The sequence below is a fragment of the Pollicipes pollicipes genome, unplaced genomic scaffold (genome assembly GCF_011947565.3).
Source record: "Pollicipes pollicipes isolate AB1234 unplaced genomic scaffold, Ppol_2.1 Scaffold_7262;HRSCAF=8765_pilon_pilon_pilon, whole genome shotgun sequence".
Lineage (NCBI taxonomy): Eukaryota > Metazoa > Arthropoda > Thecostraca > Pollicipedomorpha > Pollicipedidae > Pollicipes > Pollicipes pollicipes.
In genome coordinates, this window is record NW_023597055.1 from 15,119,629 (window position 1) to 15,140,109 (window position 20,481).

Below are 20,481 nucleotides of genomic sequence, written 5' to 3' on the forward strand. Positions count from 1 at the left end.
TCCGATACAGCAGGTGTGTGCATCCAGCTGTCCTTTGGTCACCCATGCCCAGGAAATCCCAGAACGACACGCACTGAGGGCTGCTCATGATACTCCATTAACGATCGTGGTGTCTGGCGCCGCATTTGGACTACTCGCCACGCTTTCTCGTAACAGCAGGATGACACATGCCACTACCGAGTAAGTTGGAAATAAATGAATGGGATTACGACTGGGTCATTCCATGGTAACGTAGTAGCCTTGGAAAACTGGAATACAGAACTTGCTATTTAATGCGCTGCATGTAGTGCGCGGGGATTACATGCCAACTTGTGTTCTTGTGATGAATTACTTTGTGCATTATCGGCATGGCAACTTCGTCAGCTTTCGCCCCATGAGGATAAAAACCGCTTTATTTGTTAAGGATGTCGCCTGTTACTTCAACGTACGTCTCAGAAATAAAAGCCTGTCTAACGGCGACAAAGCAAGGAAACTACTTCAACATGCCCCCGGGGTCGGTTGAATACCCTTCGCTCGGATGGGCGCTAATTTGACCCGCTGAGATCTCGAAAACTAAGAGGACTAGATACACCAAATTCGTAGGCTGGGTGGGGCTGTATGTGAACTCATGCGTGTCAGTATTTGAGGTTGCTTGGTCATGATCTTCAGGTCAAATAAAGTCAGACCAGGTCAAACTCCAGATTGGTGTCCAATGTGCTCCATACCTTTTCATGCAACCGTCGGGAACCTAGATGTCTCTTCTAAGCAAATTATCACTGGTGCTAATCTAAGGCCAGTGACCTTGTTTGACGTTTAAAAAAGCCATGATGACCCAAATCATGCAAGACTGCTTTAATTTTTGCAGTCGAATAAGCGTCAAAAATTACGCTAGGCGGTATTTTCCTAAAAGGAAAATATTTGACTGGGTCGTGTTCGGGCCCCTAATATTAATAAAACTTTCATACCTGACCTCAAGTCGAAGGAATTTGTTGATTAAACTTTTGAATGTCTGAGAAATAAAAAATTGGGTACCTGAGAAGCCGTAGATGTCACAGATCTGCGGCTTCGTCTAACAACCCTTCATTCCATCGTATTGGACAATTCCCTAAAAATTGCCTTCGCTGAATCTATGGCCTAACTTTAACTCGTCATAGGTCAATAGGCCAGCGACCTTACAAGGTGCATCTAATGTTGATGCCCAAAATCCGGCATTCATTTGGCAACGGTATGCAAAATTTGGCGCGGCTATGCCGCGCTTTTCATAAATCATTCCGGAAAAACCGGGGGGGGGGGGGGGGGGGGCAAATTGACCTACCTCCACCCCAGCACATGTTAAAAACCCGATGTTCCTGTTGGAGTTTTGTGACTTATTTCTACAATCGCACATAACGCTGACCATAGCAGGTGTTCAGCACTTGCATTGATACAGTTGTTAAATTATATATATATATATATATATATATATATATATATATATATATATATATGTATATATATATATATACATATGCATATTATAATTTTCAATATAATGACGCAAAATAGTTGTTAATAAAGAACATCTTTAAAAAATCTTCACACACTTCAACATTTACCATTCGATTCCACACCCCTCATAATGTTTTCTATACAAGGTCCGGCACCCTTTCTAAGCGCTGCATTGTGTCACGCTCTATCATTAAGCTACATATATCGTTTGCCATAATTCCAATTTTCATGTGTACTTAACGTAACCTGGTAGGAAGCATGATACGTGCCATCCAACAAACATCCTTTCAGTCCAGTCATAGGTCATGTTTACCGAGATTACCATAGAGTGTCGTTCAAAGGTATTGATCACACGAGCACGAGTGATGAGTTAGATAGGAATTACTATGATGAAAATCAGAACAGAAATATAAATATTAGCTAGCTCTGAACAAATCAAATACGTTTCCGCCGCGTTTATTTGATGAGAGCCGTCCACATTTGCGTCCTTTGCCTCAGGGTTAGACCACTGGCTGCTTTGTCCGATGGACCACAAAGAGAGCAAAAATCGAGAGAAGCCACAACAGTAGACGGTGGCCGGGAAAATGAGGCAACGTCATAGCATTACACTGCATTTCAGGTGCATCCCAGCTCTTCTCAAGTTCGAAACCGACCCGATGGTGAAAATGGGCCGCAGGCAGCTGAAGCAAGCTCCAAGCCTGCACGGCGAGCAGATCGCCAAACGGCATGCCACGGCAGCGGCCCTAGTGGCTTCCGGCAAACCCTGCGCCGTATTCGTTCCGGACAGTTTGCTGCCTACCTGGAAGGTCGCCAGCGGCGACGCCACGCCGGACCACTCCGTGGCACTGGAACACCGCCGCTGCACTGATCAGAACTGCGACCAGCGGTGCCAGGAGTGCAGCGCCTGTGTGCACCAGTTCCGGTGTGACTGCGTCGACTGGTGGGACAGAAACTAGTGTGCAAACACATCCACTTGGTTTGCCTCCTAGTCACCGATGTGGCCGCTCAGGCATGGCAAGGCCCAAGGCCAAGGCCCGACATCATCCTTCCGAACACGTCAGATGAGCCGCAGGAGACCAGCGACCGACCAGGTCGTCACAGCTCATACCAGCGCCTCGTTATGGCAAAGTACGCAGAGCAGTTAGTGCGCGTGCCCTCCACATCAGACAATGTTCTAAAACAAGTGCACACCAAGACGCGGGGAGTGGACCAGCTGCTGGCGATCGGAGCTGCCCACGGCCAAGAAGACCTGCCGGCCGCCACGGGCGGAGGCCAAGCGTGGAACGCCAAGGTCAGTACGCAGCCCACGTTCACATCCCGTCGTCAGAAGCGGCCAAGGTCGCAGTCTGCCCTAGGCAGACGCGATGGCGCAACAGCTCGGGCCATCGTGGGCGCTCTGTGCGATGGCGATGTTGGCCGGGAGCAAGTGCACTATATCCATGTGGATCACGCTCACCAGGCGGTCAGCGGGCGATAGATGCCAGCTGTTGGCATGGGCTGGTGTCTGATATGTGTGTGTATGAAACTTCAAGTGGAGTAATACAGTTGAATGTAACCATAATTTACAAGTGCATCAGAGTACCCTGCCACATTGTCATGGTAAGCTGTGGTGAAGTCACACCAGAATACAAATTTATGAAGAACATAGCCATATATCATGCAGAAACAGCCACAACAATAGCTCACTTATCATCAACAAGCCAGTTATATGAGTTGTTATCACCCATCACAAGGCCACTCAGAGCCAGCATATAGCCAACATGCTTATGCAACAATCTGCAGCTACTGACCAGCCAACAGTCCTTCACCAGTCAATTTACATGCAATTTAAGTTACTACAAGGCATATATTAGTCTATATCATGCTGTATGCAACCACAAAAAGAGCCCAAAGGGTGGTTTTCAGTTAGCAATTTTGGTTGTCATTTAAAACATACACAAAATAAACGTTGCATGAGTGATATTACATAAAGCGACACGTGAATAAATCAGTCCACTCTATGACAAAATGGCAGACATTGACATTGGTGGATAAGAAAATCACAGTGCGGTTACATCGTTACACAGTGGGCCCGGAAAGTGAATGGTCAGAGATAATGACCTGGCAGTTGGTCTGCATGGGTCCTTTAAGGAATGGTGGAAAGTTTTACAAGAAGCCAGACCTAAGCAATTGTCCCAGGACAGCATGTTTACATTCTGTATTCCACATCATAGCTAGCGTCACATTGAAACACATCAGGGAAACATTTTCAAACATCACCAGCAGAGTCAAAAAGTCTACCAAAGTGCAACAAATGCCAAAAATATTCTTCATGCCAGTAAAACATACATGTAACTCCAAAATCTTTGAAGAAGTAGTTGGCATGCAGTATTTGCAAACATAACATAATGTCGGTACATCACTTGCACACGTCACATGATGCAAGTTGCCTTTTTCTGAAGTCACATTATAAAGTAGCATAAGTTACTGACAGCCCTAAGTTGCAAACAACAACATGTGGTTTCAGGATGCTGCCAGGACCGTCTTAAGGGGTCAGAGGTCAGTGAGCACCCATCAAAAAATTGCATTGCTTTTTGTGAGGATCGGCCTGACACAAAACAAAAGCGTGGTGTATGGGGGGGGGGGAGGGAGGGTATGTCATCCTCAGACTACTCACAGGCGCTGACACACTTATGATCAACCACGCTTCATTTTTGCAGCTTGGAATATGGATCAGCTGCTTTGCTATCTTTATGCTAAATGTACGGCTGAAAAGCATATTAAACGCCAGCCTAGTCACATCACCAAGCGGACCCAGTTATGGAAATCGCTCGTATATAACGAATATGCATATTTCAGTTTCATTCCACTGTCCTCTCCTAACTCCATCCATTTGTTCCATATTTGCCCAATTTACACGAGAACAACGGGAAATTGAGAAATCATTCGCTGTTTTCTCTCGATGCATCAGCATGTCTGTGGTGCGTTAAGAACGCACCATTTACAAGAGCTCCTCCCGCTAGTCATATATTTTTTGCATTTCAAAATATTATTAAAAATGCTCTTGTGTGTCGAGCCAATGTGAAGGGTTCATCCGCACGCATACGCTACCTGGCGCGAATCGATTGCTGAGCGTCATCGCTGCCTGGCTGCGCCGCCCCCGTTGCGCAAGAATTAGCGTGTGGTTGGTTGGGGCATGTCTGTAAGTGGAAGAAAGGTGGAAGGATTAGACACCAATTTTCTGCCAGTTATCTACGACATTATACGAGGGTAACTATGATTTCGCGCTATCGTCATTTGCATCGCGAGCTGCTTTCATTGTTTGCGGGGATCGTCCAGGCCAGGTTGGGAAAGAGATCCTTATGTCCGCTCCGTGCCGGTCTCGCTAAGCATCAAACATTTGTTTGCAGTTTTTTGGGTGCATGGGCATGGTGAGCATATACGTGGAAATATGCCATTCTGTATGTAATCCAGGAACAGTGCTCAATGCCATCTCAAGATCTGCTGTGAACCTCCTGCTGGTGTGATGACTCAGCCAAATCATGTGGAATTTTCAGGTTGTGTTTGCACAAAAATGTTTTTTGAGCATGGTTTCCATTGATAATAGTGTTCATGGTGTTGTTAAAGGAAGGTACCTGGTAATTTTTTACTTTGGTACCTGTATGGCCGACGGAGGGAAGAGCTACGCTAGCTACAGGGTTTCGAGTATTGTCGTCCGGGGGAAAAGCTGTGAGGCATCGGCTGACATTGTCACGTCACTGAAAATGGTTTTGCATCGATCGGGATGGGGGTCCTTTCGGGCCGACTGAAGGCCATAAGGCTTTTGAATGTGACATGATGTCACTGGTATTCGGCTGGGTATGTGACGTCACGGGTCGTGAGTTTGTAAGGCTCTTTTGGGTCCACCGAATGCCGTAATGCATCAGCTGGCCATGTGTCGTCACTGGTATTCGATTAAACATCAGGCGCGACCGGCCTCGTTCCATCTTTACTTTTCGTACCTGACTGCTGCAAGCATTTGCGTGCCGCATAAAGGTTTGACCGAATCACCTCAATGTGTGACGTCCCTAATCATCACTTCATACGGGTGCACTTAGGCCCCACGACCACGGTGTGTAATGGTCTACGAAGTATCACCGGATAGCGTGACGTCACTGGTATTCGAATAAATACTGAGCGCAGCAGGCCGTGCTTTATTTTTACCTTTGTATCTGACTACTGCAAGCATTGGCGTGCTGGATGAAAGCTGCCGAACCACCTGAGTGTGTGACGTCACTGGTCACGAGTTTCACCGGTGCTTTTCGGCCAACTGAAGACCACAAGGTGTCAGCTAACGACGTCACTGCTATACGACCGATTGTAAGACGTCAATGGTCGTGGGTTTCCACGTGTCCTCTAGGACCGACGAAATGCCGTAAGGCATCAGCTGGCGATATGACGTCACTGGTATTTGGCTGAACATCAGCCAACAGGTCATGCTCCATTTATACCTTTCGTACATGTCTGCTGCAAGTATTGGCGGATTTTTTGCGGCCAACTGAAGGCCATAAAGCATCAGCTAGCGATGTGACGTCACTGGCATTCGACCGTGCGTGTCGCTGGTCATGAGATTTTACGGCCTCTTTTGGGCCGACGAAAGGTCATACGGCACTGACTGACGATGTGACGTCACTGGTATTCGAATGAACTTCGGGCGCGACAGGCCATGTTCCACCTTTATCTTTGGTACCTGTCCATTGCAAGCATTGCCGTGGAAGGCTCTGCCAAATTACCTGAGTGTGTACGTCACTGACCATTAATTTGTATACTCTTCTGAACCTACTATAGGCCACAAGGCATCAGGTGACGATATGATGACACTAGGTCTCGACTAGACATCATGCGCAACAGGCCATGCTCTATCTAAGCCTTGTTTCGTCTGTACCTTTCGCACCTATCTACTGCAAGTATTCGCGCGACACATAGGGGCTCTGCCGAATTACCTGAGCGTGTGGTGTAACTAGTCATGAGTTTACGCGGGTTTACTCTGGCTGACCGAAGGACATCAAGCATCAGCTGACGATATGACGTCACTGGTATTCGACTATACTCCAGGCGCGACAGGCCATGTTCCATCCTTACCTTTCGTACCTGTCTCTTGGAGGTATTGGCGTGCTGAATGAAGGCTCTGTCGAGTCTCCTGAGTAAGTAACGTCACTGGTCAAGAGCTTTTTACGGGACCTTTTGTACCCCCAAACGGTATGATGCATCAGCTGACGATATGACGTCACTGATGTCCGACTTAACATCAGGCGCGACAGGCCATGTTCTATCTTTACCTTTCGTACCCGTCTATTACAAGTACTGACGTGCTGAATGAAGGCTCTGTCGAGTCTCCTGGGTGTGTAACGTTACTGGTCATGAGTTTTTTCTGGCTCCTTGGAACCCTCTATAGGGAAAAATGCATCAGTTGACGACGTGATGCCAATGGTGTTTGACTTAACATGAGGCGTAACAGGTCATGTTCCATCTTTGCCTTTCGTACCTGTAAAGTATTGGTGCGTTAAATGATGGCTCTGCCGAGTCACTTGAGTGTGCGACGTCACTGGTCATGAATTTTTACGACTATTTTTGGCTGAGCGAAAGCCATAAGGCATCAGCTAACGAAATGACTTCACTGGTAGTCCACTGAGTGTGTGACGTCACTGGTCATGAGCTTTAACGGGCCTTTTTTGGCTGAGTTCAGGCCATTAGGCATCAGATAACGTTATGGCGTCACTTGTATTCGAATTAACATCAATTGCAATAAGCCATGTTTCATCTTTACCTTTCGCATCTGCCTACTGCAGGTATTCGTGCGCTACAAAAAGGCTCTGTCGATTCGCCTGAGCGTGTGGTGTAACTGGTCATGAGTTTGTGCAGGTTTACTCGGGCTGACTGAAGGACATCAAGCATCAGCTGACGATATGACGTCACTGGTAATCGACTAAACTCCAGACGAATCATCTGAGTGGGTGACGTCGCTGGTCATGAGTTTATACGGATTCACTTGGGCCGCCCAAGGCCACAAAGCAACACCTCCCGTGAAGCATCACAGGATGATATGTCGTCACTGTTATTCGACTTAACATCAGGTCCAACATGCCACGTACTTTCTTTACCTTTCGTACCTGTCTATTAAAGGTATTGACGTGCTGAATAAAGGCTCCGTCGAATCTCCTGAGTTTGTGACGTCACTGGTCACGAGTTTTTATGGGCTCTTTTGAACCCATTATAGGTTGTAATGCATCGGCGGACGGCATGACGTTACTGGTGCTCGACTAAACATCAGGCGCAACAGGTCATGTTCCATATTTGCCTTTCGTACCTGGCTGCTGCAAATATTCGCGTGCTATATGAAGGCTCCGCCGAATCACCTGAGTACGTGACGTCACTGATCATCAGTTGGTAGGAGGTCACTTGGCCACCTATGGCTACGAAATTCCGCAGCAGAGGCGGGAGATGCACCATAGTTAAGCCCACTAATTTTATTGTGCGCACCATTAAGTAGCAGCTTCAAACGCAACGGGCTGTTTCAACGACTAAAATTTTGAACAAACGTAAACACAAAACAAAGGTGATCCCAGCCCACAAACCGACGTATATGCAAAGCTATTCCGCCCGACATCACAGGATGCGCCCCTGAGCAGCTACGGTCCGGAATGCCCTGATGGCTAAATAATAATCAAGGGCGCCGCCTAGCGGTCATAAGTCTGGGCCACAGCCCGAATATCAGTGACGTCATATGGTCAGATGATGCTTGATGTCCTTCCGTCAGTCCGAGTAAGCCCGCGTAAACTCATGACCAGTTACACCACATGCTCAGGTGATTCGGCAGAGCCTTTATGTAGCGCGCGAATACTTGCAGTATAGAGGTGCGAAAGGCAAAGATGGAACATGGCCTGTTGCGCCTGAGATTAAGTCAAACACCAGTGACGTCATATCGTCAACTGATGTCTTGTACCCTATAGGTACAAAAAAGCGGCCCATAAAGGACTCATGACCAGTGACATTACACACTCAGGAGATTTCACAGAGCTTTCCTTAAGCATGTCAATGCTTACAATAGACAGGTACGAAAGATAAAGACGAACATGGCCTGTCGCGCCTGGTGTTAAGTTGAATACCAGTGACGTCACATCGCCAGATGATGCTTGATGTCCTTCAGTCAGCCCGAGTAAACCCGCGTAAACTCATAACCAGTCACACCACACGCTCAGGTGATTGGGCAGAGCCTTTATGTGGCGCGCGAATACTTGCAGTAGATAGGTGCTGAAGGTAAAGATGAAACTTGACATATTGTACCTGATGCTTAATTGAATACCAATGACGCCATATCGTTGCCTGATGCCTAATGGCCTTAAGTCGGCCGAAAAAGGCCCGGGAAAACTCATGACCAATGGCGTCACACACTTAGTGGATTACCAGTGACGACACATCGTTAGATGATGCCTTATGGCTTTCACTCGGCCAACAATAGCCTGTAAAAACTCATGACGACGCACTCAGGTGATTCGACAGAGCCATCATTAGGCTCGCCGATACTTTAACAGGTGCGAAAGGCAAAGATGGAACATGACATGTTGTGCCTGATGTTAAGTCGAACACCAGTGACATCATATCGTCAGCTGAAGCATTATACCATATAGGGGGTTGAAAAGAGCCCGTAAGAGCTCTTAACCATTGACGTCATATAACACGCGAATGCTTGCAGTAGGCAGGTACGAAAGGTAAAGATGGAACATGGCCTGTTGCGCTTGATGTTGAGTCGAATACCAGTGACGTCATATCATCCCGCGATGCTTCACAGGATATGATGCTTTGTTGCATTGGGGTGCCCAAGTGAGCCTGTATGAACTCATGACCAGCGACGTCACGCACTCAGATGGTTCGGCACCACCTCGATATAGCGCGCGAATGCTTGCAGTGAACAGGTACGAAAGGCAAAGATAGAGCATGGCCTGTTGCGCATGACATCTAGACGAAAACCGGTGACGTCATATGGTCAGCTGATGTGGTGTGGCTTACGGTAGGTTCAAAGCAGTCTATATAAATTAATGGTTAGTGACGTTACACACTCAGGTAGTTCGGCAGAGCCTTCCTTCAGCATTCAAATGCTTGCAATGGACAGGTACCAAAGGTAAAGATGAAGCATGGCCTGTCCCGCCTGAATTTTATTCGGATACCAGTGACGTCACATCTTCAGTTAATGTCGTATGACCTTTCGTCGGCCCAAAAGAGGCCGTAAAATCTGATCACAAGTGACATCACACACAGTCGAATGCCAGTGACGTCACATCATTAGGTCATGCTTTACGGCTCTCAGTTGGCCCCCAAAGTTCCATAAAAATGCATGACCAGTGACGTCACACACTCACGTGATTTGGTAGCTTTTATTCATCACGCCAGTGCTTGCAGTAGACAGGCACGAAGGTAAAAATGAAGCATGACCTGTTGCGACCAATATTTAGTCGAATATCAGTGACGTCACGATACCTGGTGATATTTCACGGAACATGATACACCGCGGCCGTGGGGCCTAAGTGCACTCGTATCAAGTGATGATTAGTGACGTCACGCATTCAGGTGATTCGGTCAAGCTTTTATTCGACACGCAAATGCTTGCAGCAGACAGGTACGAAAGGTAAAGATGGAATAAGGCCTGTTGCGCCTGATGTTTCATTGAATGCCAGCGACGACATATCGTCAGGTGATGCTTTACGGCATTCATTACACCCAAAAGATCCCTAAAGCCTCACAACCAGTGACGTCACACATCCAGTCGAATACCAGTGACATCATATCGCTAGCAAATGCCTTGTAGCCTTCAGTTGGCCCAAAAGAACCCCGATCGATGGAAACCCATTTTCAGTGACGTCACTACGTCGGCTGATACCTGACAGCATTTCTCCATAACGGCAGTACAGGAACCCTGCAGCCAGCGTAGCTCTCCCCACCGTCGGCAATACAGGTACCCAAGTAAAAAAAAGCCAGGTACCTTATGCTACCAAAGAACATGATGAATTAATAAGATTTAAGGACATAATGATGATTAAAAAATTAAAATAGCATGTCTTCACCCAATATCAGTATGCACTGTATTGCACCATAAGTCAAGATGGAGCAGCACCAGGTGGGGTGGTCAGATGATTGTGAAAAGCTGGAATTTGTGTTTGAGGGCCCAGACAATCTGCAAGTGCTATGTGAAAATGTCTTCATAAGAAAAGCAAGAAAGGGAACCAGAATGTAATGTAGCCTAACTGGACCTTACCTAACCATTGCCACCCAGGTCAACCTCCCCACCCAACTGTCCTGGCAACCATCGCCCAGTCGGTGTGCGATATCACATTTTATGCCATATTCCTACCTGATAAAAACATTGTATTTAGCTGCTGTGTTCTCATGTTCTCATGTTATATATTTTGTGTGTAGATCATACATTTTTAAGCATAAAATTCTGATTCAGTTTCTCAAAGCAAAGCTGTATGTTTTACAACTGCAAACTATTACACTTAAAAAATATCTATAAGATGTACAATCTTCAACAAAAATACACAAGCAATCTCATTTCTGGGTTGCCTTACATTGTGTTGCAATAACCTTATTATATGCACACTTGGTGGCCATGCCCTCACTTTATGTCCAAAGAAAGTCAGAAGTTCAGCCAGAATAGCACTCACCTTGGAAACCAGTTGAATTATGTATGATTGGGTGGGGGTCAGTTTGACCCAAATATCTTGAAAACTAAGAGAATTAGAGACAATTCCATAGTGTAGGTTTGCTGTATGCAAACTGACATTAAGAATTTGAGCTTCCTAGCTAGACCTGGTCAAATAAGGTCCAATTCTAGGTTATTGCCCAGGTGTTCCTTGACCTTATGCAACTGCCTTCAACCTGGATACTTGTCATAGGCAAAAGGTCACTGGTGTTCAGTTAAGGTCATTGACCTTGTTTGACAGCAAGAAGAGCATGGTGACCAAAAACCCACTCTGTTTCATTTGCTCTTGAATGAGGAGCAAGGATTGTGCTGGGTAGTAAGTTCCTAAAAACAAATGTTTACTTAGGCCAACTTAGGTCAGCGCCCTGCTTTAGCATTAAGGAAGTTGATGGAAGATATCTGTAATGGTCTGTTATAAAATACCCCACATTCACTGCCATGCTGCCTGTATTCAAGGGAGTAAAAAGCTGCTCTATTGTTGTGCATTTTCACCAGATATTCATTCACTGTGGACAATCATAGCTACAGGAATAGATACACATGCAGTGAGTAATGTTGTGGGCAGTGAGCTGATATCACTTGTTTTGCACTGTGGTTTAGTGGTCTGTTTGGTCTCCCAGGGTTTCCCTAAATATAGGTTTCTTTTCATGGATCACTAAAATGTGAAGAGCCTCATTTGAACATAAAGTGCAAGGGATCAGGCAGCTTTGGTAATCTGCCAGTGTGTGTTTGGAGTCGTGCTTTCTGAGCTTGTAAATGCAGTTTGTGACATCATTTGCATAACTATTTATTACTGATTGGTTTTTCAGCATTGAAAAGGACACACCTGATACCAACAAATCATCACAGGAGGTGGCACAAAAGATACTGGAACTTCAGAAGAAGTTTGACAAAGCAAGAGAACAGGTAACAGCTACTTTTTATATCAATCAGCTTAAATTATGATTAAGTAGCATTGGCTGAATTTAGGTTTAGTGAGACAATGGATTCGTCCTTGTGTCCATGAAAGAAGTATGGGAGTGTAGGTTTGACATGAATTGAATTAACCACATGCATCCCCGAAGGTGTTCTCGTGATGCGGGCTCATTTTTCGTGTTATGCTGGTCTTACAGCCCCACATTTTGTGATACTCACTGTCCAATGCTGCGGTTCTGTTGGTATTATATACTTATAACAGAGGCTGATATAAGGCTGCTTGCCATATTGAAACAATTGGCATGAGATCCTGCATGCATAGCAGAGCAGCTTCTGGGCTGTCAGAGAAATGTGATTCAGAATGGGTGCTGCTGGATCAGGTTCTCTTGATAGTATCTTGATTCTGTATGTATATATATATATATATGCATGTGTGTGTGTGTTTATATAGTTATCATAAGAGGACATTAGAGGACAACAGAATGGTCTGCCTGCATCATTTATCGACCCATATTAGAATACTGTCAGGGGGGGGGGGCCTTTCACGGTCACTCATTGTCATCCGTCCTGTCGTTTTGGTTTTGTCAACGCCGCTTAATAACAGTTGTGGGCTGTTGCCGCTTAATAACAGTTGTGGGCTGTTGCGTCATGGCGTTAAGCTAATGTAAGCGGCGTGCAAAGCTAAGTGGGGAAACAACGGTACGCGTTCTGCATGACCTCAGAGTCGTTGCTCAGTAAAGCTCTGACCGCAGAGCGTCGCGGGCAGGATGGGAGCACCTGCGCCGCTGACTCCGCGGCCACCTCGACCGCAGGGCTACTCCACCTCGACCGCAGGGGTTGCTCCACCTCGACCGCAGGGGTTACTCGACCTCGACCGCAGGGTTACTCCACCTCGAACGCAGGGGTTACTCCACCTCGACCGCAGGGTTACTCGACCTCGACCGCAGGGGTTACTCGACCTCGACCGCAGGGTTACTCCACCTCGAACGCAGGGGTTACTCCACCTCGACCGCAGGGGTTACTCCACCTCGACCGCAGGGGTTAATCCACCTCGACCGCAGGGGTTACTCCACCTCGACCGCAGGGGTTACTCCACCTCGACCGCAGGGGTTACTCCACCTCGACCGCAGGGCTTGCACGCCGTTGGTGCTGCAGCAAAAAGTCCTTCAGACGAGATGTCTACGATATTGCTTATGTTGTCAGTACGTCTACGCGGCGTTAGTGCTACGCGACAAAACGTTTGTTGCGAAGACTTACATCCGTCTTTGCATTTGCCGCACAAAATCAGTCTTAAAAAATAGGTGATACTGCGTCTTCTGCCAAGAGGTTTACGCGGCGTTGGTGCTACACAAAAAAAACGCGTACTTTAAAAAATAACTTGTTCCCATCATTGCGTCCACTGTGAATCCTTAAACAGTCATAACTTATGCACGAGATTACTGCAATGACTTAGACGGGGCATTAGTGCTACGCGATGAATGTTATGCTTCAAAAACCTCTACCCGCCATTACTATTACTGCAAAACTTATGTAGTCATTACTTTTACATATTTCTGCTACTGCAAAGACTTAGCGTGATTTGGTGCTAAACGACAGAATGTATGTCGCGTAACTGTGTGCCTGTCAGTACTTAAACCTTAAACTTCTATATGTGCTCCACTTAAAAACTTGCACAGGCTATACGTACCCGCAACATTACTTCTTCTGCCATGACTTAGGCGTCGAGTGCAAAAGCCAAAATGCGTGAGCACAATGTAGGGTTGGTCAGTTCCCTGCTAAGCCCCCAAACTTATTTTGGAACACGACGACCTTACATTATGTGCATTTTCAGTCCCACACATGTTGCGGAGAACTATTTCTTTCGTAGCTGTGTCGATCACAATATTTGTAGCAGCGATAATGTGTGACCAGACTGCCGTGAAGTGTGCACTTGAAGTCTGGTCTCGCTCGTCCGAGTGTTCCTATGTGCTCGCTCCCTCCGGGATTTTGGCGAGGCCTGACCTATGAGTGGAAGTAATGGGGTATAATTTTTAAGTTATGGCCTGTGTCGCATACCACATATGTCGCGAATGGGTAATGACCTCAGTGGCAATATCGTGTACAAGTAAAGATGTTGGCAGTCGGCGTAATTATGATCATAAGTTTTTAAGTGTACCTGCTTCATCACTTAAGTTTTGTCGTAAAGCACTAATGTCACATAATATTCGTTTCAAAAGAAGTAACGCCACGTCTGAGTAATGACTAGCATTTTTTGCAGGGGAAGTAATGACATAAGTTTTTGAAGCGTAGGTTTTGTCGCGTAGCATTAATGACGAATGCAAGTATGGAGAATAGAAGTAATGTCTGGTATAATTAAGTTGGCAGACTTTTTATAGTCGAAAAAGTGTAGCGTAGATCTTACGTCGCAGCGCCGCTGTCGGCGGAAGTTTTGCGGAGCACTAAAGTGACATCGACCACAGGTGCGCAAGACGCCGGGCATTGAGTACAGCCGGCCGGACCAGCTGCACCGGCTGCAGGCGCTGCGGGACCAGCTGGCGCTGAAACGACAGCTGCTCGCCAAGTACCAGGCGCTGGAGAGCTTCGACCTGCCCGCCAGGAAGTGAGGTGCGCCGCCAGAGTGAGGCGTTGGGTCAGGTGACGTCACTGGTAGACCCAGCACATCCCAGCTCAGATGCCGACGGAGTAGCTCACGGGTAACGGGCCACATCCGGGAATATTTTGGGGCGGTCTTGCCATTGCACCCGCCCTGCCGGACGCTTTCGAGAATTGCAAGGGAGGTTCACTGCGACCTGTGGGTTTGCGATTGCCTCTCGCCCCGCGAGTTCAGCGCTGCGAAAAGACGTTATTGCGATAAGAAGCTATTGGCCTCCATGTGCCTGTGCCACTGGGCGCTAGGCCGTTGTGGGCACCGCTTTTGGAGGATGCTGCTCCAGGCATTGTGTTCTCCGTGTAAGTAGTTTAGAGGACACAAGTTTCCGTTGTAGCCCACCGTGATCGCGTCACAAGCGCGCCATTCTGCATGGCGCACGCGTGTTGCCGCCGCGCGGATCTCCCAGGCAGAGGCTGGCAGGATAACAGGAGATAACAGACACCTAAAATATTCATACCTGGGTGGCCCCATACCGCTCGTGCGTAGTCGGATCACGTCGTGACCGATTGTCGCATGCCGGCCGGCGCCACGTGCCGGTGCCAGCTCATGACGGCAGGCGCCGCGTGCCGGTGCCAGCTCATGACGGCCGGCGCCACGTGTCGGTGCCAGCTCATGACGGCCGGCGTCGGTGCCAGCTCATGACGGGCGGTGCCACGTGTCGGTGCCAGCTCATGACGGGCGGCGTCACGTGTCGGTGCCAGCTCATGACAGGCGGTGCCACGTGTCGGTGCCAGCTCATGACGGACGGTGCCACGTGTCGGTGCCAGCTCATGACGGACGGTGCCACGTGTCGGTGCCAGCTCATGACGGACGGTGCCACCTGCCGGTGCCAGCTGCCCGCGGTAGTTCAGATGTGTTCCATATTGATCTTTTGTGACTACGTGACCTGGCGCGTTTCGATCACTGAGTGTCAGCGTTGTTTCCAAACGTCGACAGGTCAGTTGTGTTGATGCAATGACCCCCTCCCACGTCATTGTTACCAAAGAGAAAATGCGGTCACTGTGTATATCGTTTTCACGTGATGCCCGTAAGTCATTGTCATAGGGTACTTGAAATGTAGAGATGCAAGAGGAATTACTTTTCAGCATGATCTCATTTCGTGAATTTATTTAGTCAAGCCGCTAGTGGCAGTGAGCGAATTTGACTACAAAGCAAAATGCTGTCACTGACTGCATTTCGTGCTAAGGCCCAGAAGTTCGTGCTCATGAGCAGGCTATGTCATCACAACGCCATGTCTGTCAACGAGGCCGTCACAGAAGCAACGCACGATTTGATTGGTCCACAAGATTTGGCTTGGTCCATTCCTGCACTGGCTAACTGAGCTGTTCCCTGAGCCCCACGCGTTGTGCTGGCCTAAAGCGGGTTTTTGGAGCGGCATCCGCTAGGACTGGGCCGCATTTGTCTTCCATGCCTTCTCCGACCAAGGAGACTCGCACCGCGCATGCGCGGCGCCGCGGCTTTTCTCATGGGTCAATTCCGCCGGAATGGCGAGCGCGTTTGCCTATCGTCGTCGCCCCTCTCAGGGCGGCATCAGAGGGGTAAACAATGGAGAATCTTCACAGGCGCTCAACAACAAGCGGAGCGTGAAGCGAGCGGTGACAACCTAGCTTTTGTGTGTGTGTGCATCGCTGCGTGCGCTGAAGGAGGGGAAGGGGAGCGCGAGTGAGGGTGGCGGCCAGGTGCCTTCCCCGAGGTGACCGGACTTTGGTGGGGAACGGGACCCGAGGCAGGCAGTCAGTATCGGTGCCCGCGTTTTACTAGCTCACGAGACCTGTTTCACCGTTCTTGGGCGTGGCCAGCCAGCTCTTTGCATGGAGCTTGTTCCAGCACGTTGCTTTTGGATATTTTTGGAGCAGCCATTTCGTTGCCAGTACTTTGGTTGTTTGTGTGCTTTTTTGTGCAGAATATGTCACACAGTTAGGGCCTTGTGTGCGATTGGTCAGCTATGTCCAGGGGTGTTCACGTATTTTGCAAAGACCATAGAAACACGAAATCGCGGTGTCAAAAAGTGTATGTAGGCGTTTTGCACCGACATTTCAGCTGTCCGACACCATAGCTGGATAAACAAAACCCGCCCTGTGTGTGTAATCAGGCCTCCCTCTGTCGCAGCAGTACCCGCCAAGCTCCTTCGGCTGGAAGAGGATGTCGTCCACCACTCAAAAGCACCGCAACTTTGTGGCGGAGCCGATGGGCGAAAAGCCCGTGACTGATCTAGCCGGCATTGCCGACGTACTCGGCAAGCGGCTGGTCAGCCACGGCTTCGACCGCGCCTACATCGTGCTCGGCCAGTTCCTGGTCCTGAAGAAGGACAAGGAGCTGTTCGTCGGCTGGCTGCAGGACCTGATTCACTGCAACGTTATGCAGGCGTCCAACTGCTGGCAGTGCCTGAACGACTGGTGCTCGGAGTTCTTGTAGCTGTCCGTGCCGGTCTGCCGCCGCGCCAGACCCGTTGCTGCGTGGCAGTTTCTCTGTCGTTGTCGCTGATCATCCTGGAAGTCTAACATGCTACACACGCTTTGCTGTTGCTCCCGCCAAGCTTGCGTTTCATAGATCATCGTTCATCACCTGTGGCGCCCAAGGTGGCCCGGTCACTTTTTGAGGTAATGGCGGGCTGGATTGGCTGCTCTGTGGTAGAGGGGATCGGGCACGGGGATAATCCCGTGCTGCTGCTGATGCTGTGTGAGATGAACTTGCTGCCCTGCTGGTGGATGGTCCCCGGCCTGCGCTCTTGCGCTCAGTCGAGCTTGTGACAATATTTCCGGTACCACGCGTACATGAAAAATAAACGCCGTGCCTACAAAAATGTCGTAGTTCAAGCAGCAAATGAGCAATCCACATATGCATCGGATTCCCTGGATTCCCACGGATTCCCCGGTCGACTCGGCAACGCGAACCTGCAGTTGGCGTGCTGGGGAAATCAAAATGTGGACATGGTAAGACTGGGCAATGCTGGGTAGTTCTCCACGGTTTGGTCATTGCGCGACGCGATGTGCCTCACTCTGCGCCACATCTGCCAGCGCAATGCAGTGGAGCGTGTCAGTGTTCCAGTAATGTCCTTTCGAACAAGGATCAAAAGTACCGCGTGTCTTTTGGTTGGCGTTCAGAGTGTTTGTGTTTGTGTTTGTGTGTTTGTGTTTTGTGTGTTTGTTAGTGCTTGCGCTGTCCATGCGCCTTGGTCATGCCGACCCGATGCCTTTTGTACCGCTCACTGTCCGTGTTCGCCAGTGAGGGTATGTAAGTTATAACATGTTTTGTCTCACCATTAGGTGTTTTCACCTCCCTATCTGGTTTATCTCATGTGCGAAGTCTGTAGTGTTTTTTAGTCGTGTATTTCAGGAAAATGAAATCTGACAGGAGATAGGAAAGGAAAGGACAAGATCATACCCTTTGTTACTATATTATACATAAAATTTTGGCACAACAAGCTAATTACATTTTTGGCGTTCTCTTTACCTTTAGTTTGACATAACAAAACCATCCTATTTAACTTTTTGTTGTTTCTTACATAACGTAGACATTGCTCGCACCTATTAGGTACGATGAACCCAAGCGGTTAACTTGTTTTAAAATTGACTTAACCAACAAGTAATATCGTAAGAAACTGCCCGAAAAAGGTAACTTTAAAAATTTGATTTGATTGCTTCTTGTCGACACGCACTTGACCCATATTTGCACGGGCTGCTCAGCACCGTGTCAACCATTGTTTTATTCTCAGCATATTGATCCATAGGCTGACCGAGTTGGTCGTTCACAAAAGCTGGAGTGCAAAATTGAAGTTGTGTGACAGAAGCTTATCAAGATAGTACAGTTTTGGCATCAACTTAAAACAAATGTGTCGCAATCGTATGCACATTAAGATAGACTATAGGTCATAATCGTCACGTCCCTGTCAAGATTTTGCAATAACTCCAAAATTCAGCGAATCGTCACCGAAAATTAGGTTTCCAGAAGCAAAGCCAACGTTAAGTTTATGGGACTAGGACTGATAAAGTTATTTGCATCAGTGTATCTCAGCAACATAGCAGTCATTGGCCCTGACGTAAAACACGATCCGACACACGAATCTGGTAACATGGTTTCCAAGGCTCCGCAACTTTTCCTGAGAAAACAGAGGTGTTATTAAACCTTTTACCTCTGCTTCATGTGCTCCCTAGGAAAGGACGTAACTACATAACTTCTAATATCCAGGATTATTACTCCCAATGCATTTGCAATCAAAGAAGAATCAACAAATACCGAACCAAAGTGATGAAGCACTACAAGCCGAGATGTGATGGAGATAAGCTGAGATGTAATGGAAATGTTCTGAGATGTAATGGTACGAACATACACGCATAATGTGTCTATCTTCTCAAACGTTTCATGTTCAAATGTAATATGAACAAACGAAATGTGTTTCTCTTCTCGCACTTGCACTAAACATCACATTGAGTATGTAAGGTAGCACAATTCATCACTTTTTAAAGAACCAATGCTCGCGTTTGCGCAAAATTTTCCGCGAATGGGTCCCCAATTTAGAGAAGAGTCTAATGTTAGGTCTTAGTGCCTCGATTCAACAGGAGCTGACCGAGCAACAAACAAAACTTTAACCCTGCTTGGTTTGGTGTCAATCTGGCATGATGTGCGCCGGGCGCCACTAGCGCCACGGTGCGGCGGCTGGCGCCGAGGGGGAGAGTCAGGATATATCCGCGCTCGCACGCGGCGCGCCTCCGTGTAACATGCATTGAGACCGAACATGGCGCGGTCGGTAGGACCATGATAACACGGGTGTACAGCGTGTGATTGCGTGTGATCGTGTCACAGCGAGTGGTGACGGACTCGTGCCATGAAGGAAAGTGAGGAGCACGTAGCGCGCCTAACGGCGCTGCTCGAGCGGCAGTCGGAGATGGCCGCCCAGGCCCAACAGGAGGCCTCGCAGCCTGACGTGCAACTGACGGCGATTTTGGAGCGTGCTCTGACGCAGGAACGTCCAGCAGCTCCACCGCCGGTCGATGCCGACGCGGTCGTGCAGACTGCGGCTGCTGCCGCACCCGCACGTCTCCCAGCCGGCGCCATCCACGCAGCGCACCTGACATCGGCAGCGTCGCTGAGAGAGCTTGGAGCCTGGCGGCAGAAAATGTGCGATTATGGGCTGCTCACCCGGCTCGACTCAATACCGGTCGAAGAGCAGAGGGCCGTATTCATGTCGTTGCTGGGCGATGACTGGGCCAGGTTCGTGCGGTACTACCTGCAGATCGCACCGGGGGCCGACATCGAGGGCGTGCTGGCCGCCATGGAGGGATACCTACGCGGTCAGCGCAGCGTTATCCTGGACTGGCGCGAGTTTTCTGCTCGGACGCAGAGGCCAGGAGAAACATTTGATGATTTCCTGTGTGCGATTTAAGAAATCGCGGCGTACTGTTGCCTTTGTAGCTCGCGTGAGGACATGCAGTTCAGGGACAGAATCGTGCCTGGCACACAGGATGACGAAGCCTTAAAGCGCAAGCTTCTGGAACCGGAGCTAAACCTGCAGCGAGTCCTGGACATGTGTCGTGCTAGTGAGACTGCTAGTATGAACAGTGCCGCGCTGCGAGGTGAAACTGTTCTTAGGAAGCGTGGGAATGTGGGAAGGTTACCAGTGGGAAGGGATGTTATGTTATGTGGGAAGGTTGTCTGCATATCGGCAGCAGCAGCAGCAGCGTAAAACGTCCCCGCGCTGTGGAAGGAGACAGCACTCAAACAGAGAACGCTGCCC

General features: G+C 48.4%; 1 protein-coding gene across 3 annotated transcripts; it reads left to right on the forward strand.

Moving 5' to 3' along the window:
* Window positions 1-4,553: 4,553 nt before the first annotated feature.
* On the forward strand, window positions 4,554-17,842 carry LOC119113748 (barrier-to-autointegration factor). Of its 3 annotated transcripts, none has more exons than XM_037237992.1 (4): window positions 4,554-4,716; window positions 11,992-12,088; window positions 14,557-14,701; window positions 16,857-17,842. In XM_037237992.1, the coding sequence occupies exon 4, from the start codon at window positions 16,890-16,892 to the stop codon at window positions 17,160-17,162; it is 273 nt and encodes a 90-aa protein (XP_037093887.1). In that variant the 5' UTR covers window positions 4,554-4,716; window positions 11,992-12,088; window positions 14,557-14,701; window positions 16,857-16,889; the 3' UTR covers window positions 17,163-17,842. The 3 variants fall into 3 exon arrangements, with proteins under 3 accessions (XP_037093887.1, XP_037093886.1, XP_037093888.1); XM_037237991.1 differs by having other exon boundaries at window positions 16,860-17,842; XM_037237993.1 differs by having other exon boundaries at window positions 4,556-4,648; window positions 16,860-17,842.
* Window positions 17,843-20,481: the final 2,639 nt, after the last annotated feature.

Excerpts from the sequence above, each read along its gene's own strand:
- LOC119113748 (XM_037237992.1), top strand. The coding sequence starts at position 16,890 with ATGTCGTCCACCACTCAAAAGCACCGCAACTTTGTGGCGGAGCCGATG.